General features: G+C 47.1%; 1 protein-coding gene and 1 pseudogene across 2 annotated transcripts in view; one reads left to right on the top strand and one right to left on the bottom strand.

Moving 5' to 3' along the window:
* Positions 1–6175: 6175 nt before the first annotated feature.
* On the bottom strand, positions 6176–8828 carry LOC147024047 (uncharacterized; annotated as a pseudogene).
* Positions 8829–9134: 306 nt separating this feature from the next.
* LOC147024046 (iroquois-class homeodomain protein IRX-6-like) overlaps positions 9135–14093 on the top strand; it is an 11558-nt gene continuing 6599 nt past the window's right edge. Inside the window, exons 1-4 of one of the 2 annotated variants that reach the window (XM_085890226.1) lie at positions 9135–9726; positions 10063–10314; positions 10808–10917; positions 11984–12225. In XM_085890226.1, the coding sequence (XP_085746352.1) occupies positions 9682–9726; positions 10063–10314; positions 10808–10917; positions 11984–12225 (649 nt within the window). In that variant the 5' untranslated portion in view covers positions 9135–9681. Of the gene's footprint in view, positions 9727–10062; positions 10315–10807; positions 10918–11983; positions 12304–14093 lie in introns of both variants that reach the window. The other variant, XM_085890225.1, reaches the window with a different exon arrangement.

Raw genomic sequence — 14093 nt, 5'->3', positions numbered from 1 at the left:
ATAGTTATATCGGTAAGTGTGTTTTAGTTCGGGTCCCGTCCCTAGTTTAATGGGTGAATAAATGAACATGCACTGTGAGTTATTTTAATAGTTAGGATTTTTACATCACTCACAACAACTATGGCTTCTACATCTCCAACTACAACAACAACGCCATCTTCGCTCTCACAGCGACATCCCTCTGCTCCCGGCATGCTCCGCGCGCTCGCTGGTATGCGGGTGTGTTCGGAATTCATTCGGGGATGGAATTCCATTCCCAAATATGGTCATGAACCGATTCGCTTGGCTACGTGCCAAGTAAGGGAATGAGTTGTGACCCACCCACTGAGGATGGGCCACGCCTGAGCAGACCGTGCCCGAGAGTGATAAAAGGAACGGAGAGCAAAGAATTGGGGGGATCTGCTCGAACGAGAGAGAGGAAGAATTCGTGCCCATTGAAACCGCATCTCTCGGGGTGGATCTGCTGGAACGAGAGAGGAAGAATTCGCGCTCGTTCAAAATGCATCTCTCGAGGCTGGGCGAAAGGCATCTCGTCACTGGCGCGCTCTGGTTCCCGGGTCATCTCGTCTTGTGGCTGGCGTGGTCTGCGTCTGGCTGCCCTGGTTATTTCTTGGCCAACTGGTGCTCCGGGAAGGTGCGGACGTCGAGCCGCGCGGCGCGGCCAGGTAGCCTGCCACTTTCTCGTCCTTCAGCTCAACTTCCCTCCGAGCTGAAGGGATAATAAAGAGCATTTTGGGTCCGTTGCTTTGGGTGTGTGTTTGCGTGTGGGCCTGTCTGTAAGTAGGAATTGTATAAGTGCTCTTGGCTGTACATACTTGCATCTCTATAGTCGGATAACTCTGCTTCTTGCGTACTCCCCCCCCCTTTCCCCCATTATAAATAAATACATTTGTTAAATGTACCAGTTCATTGCTGTGTTTCTTCCATTGGCTTAGCGTGGCGCGTGTTGGTGAATTACAAAGGCTGTTGCCACTGTAAATGTACATTTGGACCGACGGAACTTTGGCAACTATCCGCTCGGGTTGCACAACGGTCAGGCACATTAATGGCTCGACTCGTACGAGGGCCGTCGAGGGTGTGAATACTCAATAACTCGCCACGTGGATCTCTAGGTATTTTTAAGATTGGCAAATAACCCTGTACCACGTGGTGGAATTATTGACGATTCACGGTTCGGTAAGGGACCCGCACCTGTAGGAGTTTTCCGAGAGGTACCATCTAGATTCCGGGTGTTCGGTAGAGTCGACCCTTCCGCTCCATCTAGCGGTCGAGCTCGCAGCCGATACCCGGTCTGCAACAATATCTCAGACAGAGCAGTGGCGGGGGTGGGAGGGAGGGGGAGGTGGAGCTGGAGAGGAGACGGTAGAAGACAGAAAGACCCCCGAGCTGCCTGCGGTAAGAGAGTGAGAAACCCAAAGACTCAGCCTCCTCTGGTCTGAATCCAAATTGATGATCAGAAATCAAGCCAGTGGAGAAGAGGAAGTATTTAATATCTGAAGCAATGATGGATTCCATAACCTTGCTGATGATTGGGAGAAGGCTGATTGGTCTGTAGTTGAAGGGATCTGTTTTTGCACCTTTTTATGCACATTGGTAATGTTTGCTGATTTCCAAGCAGATGGCAGATGACCGAGAGCAAATGAGAGGGTGAATAAAACAGAGAGAGGGTGAGCAAGAACAGCAGAGCAGGTTTTTAGGACATGTGGGCTAATGCCGTCTGGACCGGTTGCAGAATCTGAGTCGAGGTTTGACAGCAAGCTCTCCACTTTGTCAGAAGAAAAGGACACAGAGTCCAGGAACAGCTGGGTGTGACCGGATAAGGTATGCACTCTTTCGAGTGCCCTTCTTGTTACCTCCACCACTGAAGGTGGGCAGAGGATATGTTTTCACCCCTGTCTGTCTGTGTTTAGCTGTCTGTTTGTTACTTGGCAATTTTTTTTTTTTTGACAAGTATGTTGATCGCTTCCATTTGTTTTCCTGTTCGCTCACCTTTAATCGCCTAAATTTCACAATTTTAAATCGATCACCAAATGGTGAAGTTAGTGGTCCGACAGAATCCTCAATTTTTCGGTCAAAAGGTCATCAGAGGTCAAAGGTCAACAACTTTTTCAGATTTCTGAAATCCTCAATTTTCATGCGATTGACTTCAAATTTGAAGAGGATTTACATATCAGGTCACTGAATTCAACCACCTATTATTTTTGAGGTCAACATCGGCCAAAAGGTCAACATCAGCCAAATTTCTAAAAACCTCAATTTTAATCTGATTAACTTGAAATTTGAAGAACATTTGCATATCAGGTCACTGAATTCAAGCAGCTATTATTTTTGGTCAATTTCGGCCAAAAGGTCATCATAGGTCAAAGGTCAACAACTTTTTCAGATTTCTGAAATCCTCAATTTTCATCCGAGTGACTTCAAATTTGTAGAGGATTTACATATCAGGGCACTGAATTTAACCACCTATTATTTTTGGTCAATTTTGGCCAAAAGGTCAACAGAAGCCAAATTTCTAAAATCCTCAATTTTAATCTGATTAACTTGAAATTTGAAGAACATTTGCATATCAGGTCACTAAATTCAAGAAGCTATTATTTTTGGTCAATTTCGACCAAAAGATCAACATAAGCCAAAAGGTCAACATGGGCCGAATTTCTAAAATTGTCAATTTCTATCCGATTGACTTGAAATTAGAAGAGGATTTGCATATCAAGTCACTGAATTCAACCACCAACTAATTTTGACGTCAATGTAGTCCAAAAGGTCAACATAGGCCGAAGTTTCTAAAATTGTCAATTTTCATCCAATTAACTTGAAATTTGAACAGGATTTTCATATCGGCTCACTGAATACAACCACCAATTATTTTTGAGGTCAACTCATGCCAAAAGGTCAACAGATGCCAATGGTCAATAACTTAGGTGCAATTTCTAAAATCCTCAATTGTCATCCGATTGACTTGAAATTTGAAGAGGATTTGCATATCAGGTCACTGAATTCAAACGCCAATTATTTTTAAGGTTAAAATGTCAACATATGCCTAATTTCTAATATATTGAGAGAGAAAAACAGGGCCAAAAACTATACATATCATATCTCAAAAAGTTGCGGACGAGTTATGACAAAACTCGGTGTATGAGTCGGTTATGTGACAAGAACAAGTCGATTCGATTTTGGTTCAGATCCAACCCATCAGTGGGAAAGAAAATGTAAACTGTTCAGTCTGGCAGAGGTATACCCTCTTCTGAGTGCCGTTCTACCTTGTTCTGTTTTTCCATGTGTCGCTCTTTGAGTGATTTTTCATTTGTTTGTTTGTCTGTGAACAGGAAATCTCAAAAGGTTGTTGACAGATTTAAACGAAATTTGGTGGACAGTTTTGGTGTGAGACAAGGACGAATTTATGAGATTTTGGTGAAGATTCAGATCCGGTTCCGAATACTAGAATTATTAAAGTGATTCTTCACCATTGAGAGATAGGTCCAAAAAACTATATACTTGTATGACACGATATCTGAAGAAGTTATTGACAGATTCAAACAAAACTTGGTGTGCAGGTTGGGTGTGTGACAAGAAAAAATTCATTGGATTTTGATGAGGATCCAGATGCGAGAATTTTTTAATGTGATTCTTCACCAATGAGTGAGGGCTAAAACGATATATGTATAGCACGATATCTTAAAAAGCTTTGGACAGATTCTGAAGAAACTTGGCAGATGAGTAGGTTGGATCACAAGAACAAGCCAATTGCATTTTCTAAGTCCGGATCAAGATCCGGCCTATCAGTGGGATACAAAACATAAACTATTCAGCCTGGCAGAGGTATGCGCTCCACCGAGTACCATTCTAATTGTGTATGTTCCATCAACTTGTCACCTATTGAGAAAAACACAGGTCTCAATATATTGTCCTTCATGCATTTCTTGGAGATGTAGTTGTGTTCAAATTATTAAAATATTAACTACAGTATTTTAATAGCGCAGTACCAACAGTGTACTGGTTGTACTGTACATGTGTTCAAAGTATGAGGACAGAGGCTGACGCTACAAAACTGTTTCTAAGATAAATGTAACTTGATGACTTCTGATAAAAATTCTTACAGACTTGATATGAGAATGAAATGTAAACATGGCTGCCGTCGGCATTTCCTTCAATGTGATCGGGGAGGTGACTTTCAGCTGGAATTAAAAAAAAAAAAAAATTACAGTAAATATTTTAAACTAAACTTTTTAAACTTTTCCTTCATTTTACCGCCGGAGACCGTACGGAATGCTGAAAGTTTTAAAGTTAGGCCCGAGACGTGGTGCTGTTTGTTTTACTTTGGTCGTAATCAGCACTTTATCGCGTAATCCTGAACACTACCAACAAATCCTCACATTGGAGCAACAAGTCAATCCTGTTAGTGTTGTGACAATCATTTTAAATTTCATTCTGTACTCGTCGCATGATATAGGGACAAAGTAATGGAGAATTGAGCAAGCGCAAACACAATCACACCCGGTGATTGTATCCACGAACAAACTTTAAAAGGTGAACATTCGAACATCGGAACATCGGAACAAAATTCGGCCGCACTAAATTTACCCCCAATCAACTGCAACTGTGCATACTGGATCACATCGGATTTTTGCTGTTTCATAGGAATCCAGCATACAAGGGACCGCTTCCCCTTCACGGGGCACATCGGGCTGCTGATGAAGTTTCATTTGGTTAAGGAGTCCAGTCCTGGACGGGTGGCCATTCCGACGCTGGATACTCCAATGGTATATTACCCAGTAATCTGGTACTCATTTTAACGACCTCGGAAGGATGACAGGCTGAGTCAACCCACCTGGTGTTATTTCAATGGTACAAAAAGGGCTCAAACTCAAGACACTAATATTTGTAAGCCATCCACCTTAACCGTGAAGTCAACAGTAGACATTTTTATGGGAATCTGGTCAAGAGGAAAAGTTTATTCCAAACACCAAACCTCTTCAAGGATAAAAACAATCCACACGGGCCAAGTCTGTACGGGGAATGGAGTAATCGCTCGATCGGTGAGAGTGCGTCGCGACTCCGATCTCACCCTGCACGGTGACGCAGCCCCCCTGCTTTGGGAGAGCAAAGAGTGGTGCACCAGGCTGCTTCGGTCCTCGCCCGCAAGCTCGTCGCCTTTCAGCGATTCAAAATAACAATTTATTTATTTACCTGAGCCTCTTGCGCCACCCTTGGGTCGCTCGGCAATGAGGCCCCGTAGTGATGACACCCCGGGTTTGTGCCGTCGGTCCGCACATCTCCCGGGCTATCACAGTCCGTGGGGAGCCGGACAAACGCCGTACCCCCCGTTCGCCCCACCCGAGCGTTCAGCACCCCCACCGCACTCAGGCACTCGCACCTTATCCGCGAGGGATGCTCTGAGCTCAATGTACCCTCGAGGATCGACACCGACCCTGGATGGCCTGTTGGACATATTAAACGACGACTCAAACGTCCAAGATTATCATTATCATTATTAACTACGAGCACTCTCGTTCCACTCGCAGGTGATTTGAGAGCTCTTCGTTCCCGGATGACGATCATTCTTTGCTATCTTTTTAATCGGGAGATCGCGCGGATTGTTGCGCCTCGTTTTTTTTGTTTTCATCATCAGAACTCGTTAATAAAAGCGCTCGCTCGCCTTGCGGTCACAACGGCGAATCCATCAAGTGTCGCGAAGCGGGTGTCACGTGTGATGGAGCACCTGGAGGAACACGGGAAGCTGCAACACCGTCCGTGGTGTGAAGAGTCAGGGCACGACGGCGGAACCCTCAATTCCCCGTTTCTGGACCCTCGATCCCCCGTTTCTGGACCCTCGATCCCCCATTTTTTGGATCCTCGAAACTATAAAAGAGTGATACACCGACGTGCTTCCTCACAGCGTGCTGAGCGTTTGAGTAGTGAGACGAGCACTCAATAAAACACTCAAACTTTACATTGAACTTCCTGTCCACCTTCACACAGCCAGCTCCTTGGAGCAATGATCCCTTCTCGGGTTGTTTTTATGAATGGATGAGCCGTTTTAAGTGGCCGTGTCGTTTGTGATTGGTTATTAGCACAATGAACGGTGTCATTAAAACAAGATGGATGAATACGTGGACACACAGCGTCACTCTCCGCAGCGACAGTGGGTCACGCAGGCTGTTAGTCCCGCCGACGGTCACTTCGAAACTCTCATTGGGGGTGACTGGTACGCCCGGTGTGTGTGTGTGTGTGTGTGTGTGTGTGTGTGTGTGTGTGTGTGTGTGTGTGTGTGTGTGTGTGTGTGTTTGTGTGTTTGTGTGTTTGTGTGTTTGTGTGTTTGTGTGTTTGTGTGTTTGTGTGTTTGTGTGTTTGTGTGTTTGTGTGTTTGTGTGTTTGTGTGTGTGTGTGTGTGTGTGTGTGTGTGTGTGTGTGTGTGTGTGTGTGTGTGTGTGTGTGTGTGTGTGTGTGTGTGTGTGTGTGTGTGTGTGTGTGTGTGTGTGTGTGTGTGTGTGTGTGTGTGTGTGTGAGATTATTTATGGTCGCAGGTGGGCGATATTTCGGGTCCTCGCACACAATGCAATTGTTCTCCTTGGATCTTCACCTGAGAAACGCAAATGAAATGTTCACGAAATCATGAAAAGGTAAAATAACCCAAAAAGATATTCCAGAAGTACACAGAGTGCGTGTGAACATTTCATGTTCGTGCGGCGGACGACATCGGAGCACGAATATTTATGTACACCTGTCAGTGCCCGAATGTGTCTTCTCGTCTGCAGAGTGCACGGACATGTACATGTGTATGTGTCTGTGAGTGCACATTCATCTACAGAGTGCACGGACGTGTATATGTGTATATGCATCTGGGAGTGCACGGATGTGTATGTGTGTATATGTGTATATGTGTCTGTGAGTGCACAGATGTGTATGTGTATCTGTGTCTGTGAGTGCACAGATGTGTATATGTGTATATGCATCAGTGAGTGCACAGATGTGTATACTGTATGTGCATAAGTGTCTGTGAGTGCACGGATGTGTATGTGCATCTGTGAGTGCATGGTTGTGTATATGTGTATGAGTGTGTATGTGTATGTGCGTCTTTGAGTGCACAGATGTGTATGTGTATATGTGTATGTGCGTCTTTGAGTGCACGGATGTGTATATGTGTATGTGCGTCTTTGAGTGTATGGATGTGTATATGTGTATAGTGCATATGTGTCTGTGAGTGCACGGATGTGTATACTGCATGTGTATGTGCATCTGTGAGTGCACAGATGTGTATGTGTATATGTGTATATGTGTCTGTGAGCGCACGGATGTGTATATGTGTATGAGTGTATATGTGTATGTGCGTCTTTGAGTGCACAGATGTGTATGTGTATGTGCGTCTTTGAGTGTACGGATGTGTATATGTGTATGTGTATGTGTATATGTGTGTATGTGTCTGTGAGTGCACGGATGTGTATACTGTATGTGTATGTAAGTCTGTGAGTGCACGGATGTGTATACTGTATGTGTATGTACGTCTGTGAGTGCACAGATGTGTATACTGTATGTGTATATGTGTCTGTGAGTGCACGGATGTGTATACTGTATGTGTGTGCATCTGTGAGTGCACGGATGTGTATACTGTATGTGTATATGCATCAGTGAGTGCATAGATGTGTATACTGTATTTGTATATATGTGTGTGAGTGCACGGATGTGTATACTGTATGTTTATGTGCGTCTGTGAGTGCACGGATGTGTATACTGTTTGTGTATATGCATCAGTGAGTGCATTGATGTGTATACTGTATTTGTATATGTGTCTGTGAGTGCACGGATGTATATACTGCATGTGTATGTGCGTCTGTGAGTGCACGGATGTGTATACTGCATGTGTATGTGCGTCTGTGAGTGCACGGATGTGTATACTGCATGTGTATGTGCGTCTGTGAGTGCACGGATGTGTATACTGTATGTGTATATGTGTCTGTGAGTGCACGGATGTGTATACTGTTTGTGTATGTGCGTCTGTGAGTGCACGGATGTGTATACTGCATGTGTATGTGCGTCTGTGAGTGCACGGATGTGTATACTGTATGTGTATATGCATCAGTGAGTGCATAGATGTGTATACTGTGTTTGTATATGTGTGTGAGTGCACGGATGTGTATACTGTAAGTGTATGTGCATCTGTGAGTGCACGGATGTGTATACTGTTTGTGTATGTGCGTCTGTGAGTGCACGGATGTGTATACTGTTTGTGTATGTGCGTCTGTGAGTGCACGGATGTGTATGTGCGTCCGTGAATGAAGTCTGATATTTATTTCAGGGTTTAAAAGGCTCTTCGACCCATCCAATTAAGACAATTACGCGCTCATCCAAATTACACGTCCCGCACGCTCCCAGCACGTCCATCATTTAATAGGGGTCCTTGCCGCCGCCCCCTCACCCCCTCCTCACGTGACGATCACTCATTTGAATGACGTGTCGCCCACAATGTCCATGTACGTGTTTACACGTACGGTACTTCGAGAGGAGCCTTTTCGATTCGAGCACGATGTCCTCCTTTGAATCCCGCGCTCTGGATCTCAATTCGTCCTAAACCTGAATGGCCCGGAGCGGATTAGTTCAGTCGAGGAAATTGACATTTACGTAAACGTGTGGTGGTCATTTTGGCGCCATTTTCGCAAAAGACGGTCCCGCGCCCGTGAATCCGAGTCCGCCGGCGTCGTGTTGTAGTTTATATGTTCGGTCGAGTAGTCGAGAACCTTCCGCAAGCACACACACCCCCACTGTCGTCCACACGTCGAACTCGAACTCGTCGTGCGACTTCTCTCTGCGTTTACTCGCCCACTTTACCTCATTTACGGAGTTACATCACTTACGCTCGAAATACCCGAATGTAGAACACCAGTTGTTGTGTTTGTTCAAACAAACGAGTGTACGAGGCGCTGAGCTCGAGCCGGTGTGCGCGCTCAGGTGTGCGCTCTCAGGTGTGCGCTCTCAGGTGTGCGAAGACTTAGACCCACCCGGGCAGCAAAGCTGCCGGAACGGTTCTGACTCGAACACGGAACAGCGCTTCGTGATGTATACACCGCTCGCCTGCAGGGTGCCGCAAACATCCGCAGAGGTTTCACGCCGGACGCTTACAACGGAGGAATTTTCTCGTCCGCCTGGGGGGGGTTCTCGGCTCCGGCTCGCGTACCGGAGGATTAGCATGAAATATTAAATTTTTGGGGGAATTTACTCGTGTGATTGGTAGGCGAACGGGGCGCAGGCACGAGCCCCGGCTGTCTATTTCAGGAGCTCTGTGACGTCACACTATATTCGGAGCCGCATCATGGAGAGAGGTAGAGCTACTGTAAGGAGCATCTGTGCACGGATTGCTCCTCTCGCAGCGACTCGGGGCCCGCCTTGGGAAGACTCGGCCTCGTGTTCGCCCAGGCCGACCAACCTTTGAAGAGCCTTTGGAGAGGTTGGAGTTTTCACCAACTTGGTGGACACGACTTGTGGAAGCGAATTGGAAGGATCGAATTGAGCACCGCCCTGTCTGTCTGTGTCTGTCTGTCTGTTTGTCTGTCTGTCTGTGTGTGCGTCTCTCTCTCTCTCTCTCTCCCTCTCACTTTTACTCCATTCCCTCCCTCACCCCCTCGAAAGTCGTACCGAAAGGACGCCACGAGCTCGTTGGATTATGGTAGAACGCCACCGTCGCTAGCAATGTCGTACCCGCAGTTCGGATACCCATACGGAACGACATCGCAGGTAAGTGGCGGGCGTGCCGACGTACACACACCTGTGTCGTGTCTGTGAGTGCCGGTTTGGTAAACCGTGGCCGCGGGCCCCGTTTCACACGGTCGGTGCGAGGAGCACGCGCGGAATGCGCAAATTGGCGGGAACGAGACCCCGCCGGTCTGTGCATCCGTCCACGTCCCTCGTCGTCGGTATTCCGGTTCAGTCGCTCAATGTTGTGTATGGTGGGGAAGACTGACGAGAGACCGACGGTGAGATACGTGAATGAGGATGTGATGTAAATTCGACGGAGAAGAGTAGAAGGACAAACTCCTCCGTGCTCGCTCATGTGCCCCCGTTTTCCCACAGCTCCTGGTCTCATCGAGCGGGGGAGGCGAGGCGGGTTCGGCGCGACCCTCTGCATCGGACTACTCCACTCCGTCGGGAGCCGTGTGCTGCGCTCCGTACGACGGACGACTCTTGGCCACCGCTCGAGGCGACTTGGCCACTTCGGCGGCGGCGGCGGCCGCGCTCAGTGTGTACGGAGGCTCATACGCCACGCAGACGTACGGCAACTACGTTCCGTACGGCACCGAGCCGTCGGCGTTCTACTCCACACTGGTGCGTAAAAACGCCGTCGCGGGGATGCACTTCGGAATCGTGCGGCGATTTGGTCAATGAGTTCCCGAGACCCCCACATAGATAAACCTAAGGAATGTGGCCGAGCTACGGACCGTGAGCACTCACTGTCGTGTCGCTGTTGGAACAGGACCCCTGGTACCGTGCTTGTACGCACGGCTGTTTTGGGAGGACATTTAGAGTCGACCCGAAGACCTTTTTGAAAGTTTCTTTCTCGAGGCTCCATAGTGTAAAGTTATGAATAGATAAGTCGATGTGATGCTACAACAAGTGAAATGAATGCATTGATAACTGACATTTCAAACGCGTTCTGGGGGGTTCAGATATGTTTGCACGAGGGGGGGAGGGTGGGAGCAGTGTGGGAGTGGGGGGCACGCAGCCCGGTGCCCCCGAGGCGCTCCCAATGCGCCCCCGAGGCGCCGTGAACTGTACTGTTTCATTTATGAATATAAATGCCTTTCACCATATGCCGCAGACGTCTCCCTACGACATTAAGGACAACGGTGCTTCGCTGCATGGAAGCCTGGGCCAGACTACGTCCTACTACCCGTACGACCCCACGATCAGCCACTACCAGTACAGCAGGTGGGATTCGGTTCGGGGCCGAGTCGTAACCCGGCGGTGAGGACAACATGACGGTTCGGGGATCAATAAGGAGCTCAACCTCATGGGCTAATTAAACGACGTGCCCCGTAAGTCGCTAATAGGCTTGACTTCTCGAGGCCAAGGACGAGCCACGTACGAGGTACGTAAGGATCTTGCTTGTACTTTGGACCTTCTGAATGGTCTTAATGCGGGTACATTTGGTCTACACCGACAGGTAGATCTTGCAGAACAGGCTGGAGGATTGTTGAGGACACGATTACCCGACAACTCTGTGTTTACGTCCACATACTATCGAAATGTACTGATTAAATGTCTTCGCTACATTTACTTTACCTTCGACTGTAGCGCAGGGTTAACGGACGTGGACGATACAGGTATTTTAAAATTTTGTGGGGTAGAGGTTGTAAATAAAAATAAATCTCATATATATATATATATATATATATATATATATATATATATATATATATATATATATATATATATAATTTAAAAATGGACAGACATAGGACACACAAGCTCACCTCGATCCAAGCATATGGCAAACAATCAAGTAAATTTCAACAATAGGGCATTGTCTCGTGAACAGCCACCTTAACATTGTGTGTGCAATGGTCACGTGATGCACGCAGCAGCCACTGGCCGGGAAAGATGGACGGACGGACGCGGAGTCGATCCGCCCGTCGTCCTCGAGGCCTTTGCGGTGTTCACGTGGGGAGGTGAAAACTTACGGCGACACCCGGTATCGGTCACGTGCTAGAGGCCGAGGTTAAAAATCATGACGTCATCAGACAACCAACGCACCCACACGTGTGTGTAACTCGAGTGTCTCCAATGCAAAACACGGAACACACAGTCGTGCACACCCACCACGGTACATACCCTCGTGGGCACCCGGTCGTGTATGTACCAATGGACCTGGTTTGCGTTTGACTCGACTGGACGTATAGATTTAGGGATTAGAGTGAAAAGACAGAACGCAAGGAGGAGGAGGACGTGGGTCGCGCACTCGGACTGCGTTTGATCAGGTGTGTTGTGCGAGCAGGTACGGAGGGGTCGACCTGAGTGCAGGCACGCGCCGAAAAAACGCCACGAGGGAGACGACCAGCACCCTGAAAGCGTGGCTGTACGAGCACCGCAAGAACCCATACCCCACCAAGGGCGAAAAGATCATGCTCGCCATCATCACCAAGATGACGCTCACTCAGGTGTCCACGTGGTTCGCGAACGCGCGACGCCGCCTCAAGAAGGAGAACAAGATGACGTGGTCTCCGAGGAGCCGCCCCGGTGAGGACAGCAAAGAGCGAGGCCGTGGAGAGGACGAGAGCGGTGTTAAGAGCGAGTCGGGCCCGTGTTACTCCACCGGTGAGCCGCGTAATTACTCCTGACGTCCTTACAAATAGCATCTTGCTCACGCCTTGGCCATTTGATTAAGTTCTCCTTTGAGTTTTCAGACAGAACAAGGCAATCTGTTAATTAAGTAGTCTAACTTTTGCGTATTGGACGTCATCTTTAACCCCTACTCGCTCCCCCCCCACCCATACCCTTCCTCCTCTTCTTTAAACTCGTCGAATTTTTACCTTTCTCCCCATTAACCCTTTCCCACCCTCGCGCCTCCAAACCGACCTGCGGCGTCGAATTAGCATAATCTAATGTTGTCCTGGTAACCTCGATGGCTGCCCCCACTTTCACACTCTTTTAACACGGGAAATTAGGGGGAAATTAGAAATTAATTGCCTTTCACAGAATTGTCTAATAGAACTCGGTTCCGCCACTCTGGAAGCACTCAGCTGGGAACGGAGCCCAATTCGCAGGTCATGGTGTTTAAGGATCCTCCAATAATTCCGCTTCACTTATCAGGCCGTTTAACACGATTTCCTCCCTGCACGCCTCCTACCTCATTCTCACAGAGTCACGTTGTAGGATCATTGCGCACGACTGTGGAGAGGGGGCGACGGGGGGGGGGGCAGTGGGGCAACACGAGCAACAATGGCGAAGGGGGGACAGGGGCTCGCAGTTGGAGACCTTTTGCAGATGTGTTCAAGGTCGTCGCACCGCCATGTCTGATTGTAAGGGTTCACCTCGTGAGGCAGGGGTCCACGGTGTCCATATTCGTTTGTGCTTACGTTCGCGAATTGCATCGTTTAAGTCACGAAACGTCGTCACTGCTGATCCTTCTATGACGTAAACGTGACGTCCCTTCACTCGCCATCTACTTTACGCAGCGTTTGGTTTACTTTCTACCCCTTTCATTCAAAACACTATCAGTTCATTGGATTATTGGTTCTACTGATGTAATTACTCACCTTAATAAGCACTCACACAGGTAATACTCAGTACTCATTTGATCATTCACGCAGGTAATAAATACCTTTACTACCCGTTTGATCACTCATACAGATAATACTCTTCGTACTCATTCCATCATTCACACAGGTAATACTTGGTATTCATTCGATCACTCACACAGGTAATACCTTTCGTACTCGATTGATCACATACAGGTAATACTCTTCATACTCATTCCATCACTCACACAGGTAATAACGTTTAATACTCATTCTGCTCAATGACACAGGAAATGCTCTTCATACTCGTTCTGCACACTCAGACAGTTAATACCTTTCGTACTCATTCGATAATTCACACAGGTAAATCTCTTCGTACTCATTCTGCACACTGACACAGTTTGTACCCTTAGTACTCATTTGATCACTCACACAGGTAATACTCTTAATAATCATTCTGCACACTCACACAGGTAAATACTCTTCATACTCGTTCTGCACACTCAGACAGTTAATACCTTTAGTGCTCATTTGATCACTCACACAGATAATACTCAAAGTACTCATTTGATCACTCATCCAGGTAAAACTCTTTTTAATCTTTCTGCACACTCACACAGGTAAATACTCTTCATACTCGTTCTGCACACTCAGACAGTTAATACCTTTAGTGCTCATTTGATCACTCACACAGATAATACTCAAAGTACTCATTTGATCACTCATCCAGGTAAAACTCTTTGTAATCTTTCTGCACACTCGCACAGGTAAATACTCTTCATACTCGTTCTGTACACTCAGACAGTTAATACCTTTAGTGCTCATTTGATCACTCACACAGATAATACTCAAAGTACTCATTTGATC

The sequence above is a fragment of the Eptatretus burgeri genome, chromosome 7 (genome assembly GCF_056783735.1).
Source record: "Eptatretus burgeri isolate ZD-2024b chromosome 7, Ebu_testis_v1, whole genome shotgun sequence".
In the NCBI taxonomy this organism is placed as follows: Eukaryota; Metazoa; Chordata; class Myxini; order Myxiniformes; family Myxinidae; genus Eptatretus; species Eptatretus burgeri.
The sequence above is the reverse complement of the archived record's forward strand: the minus strand, read 5'-3'. Positions and strand labels throughout refer to the sequence as shown.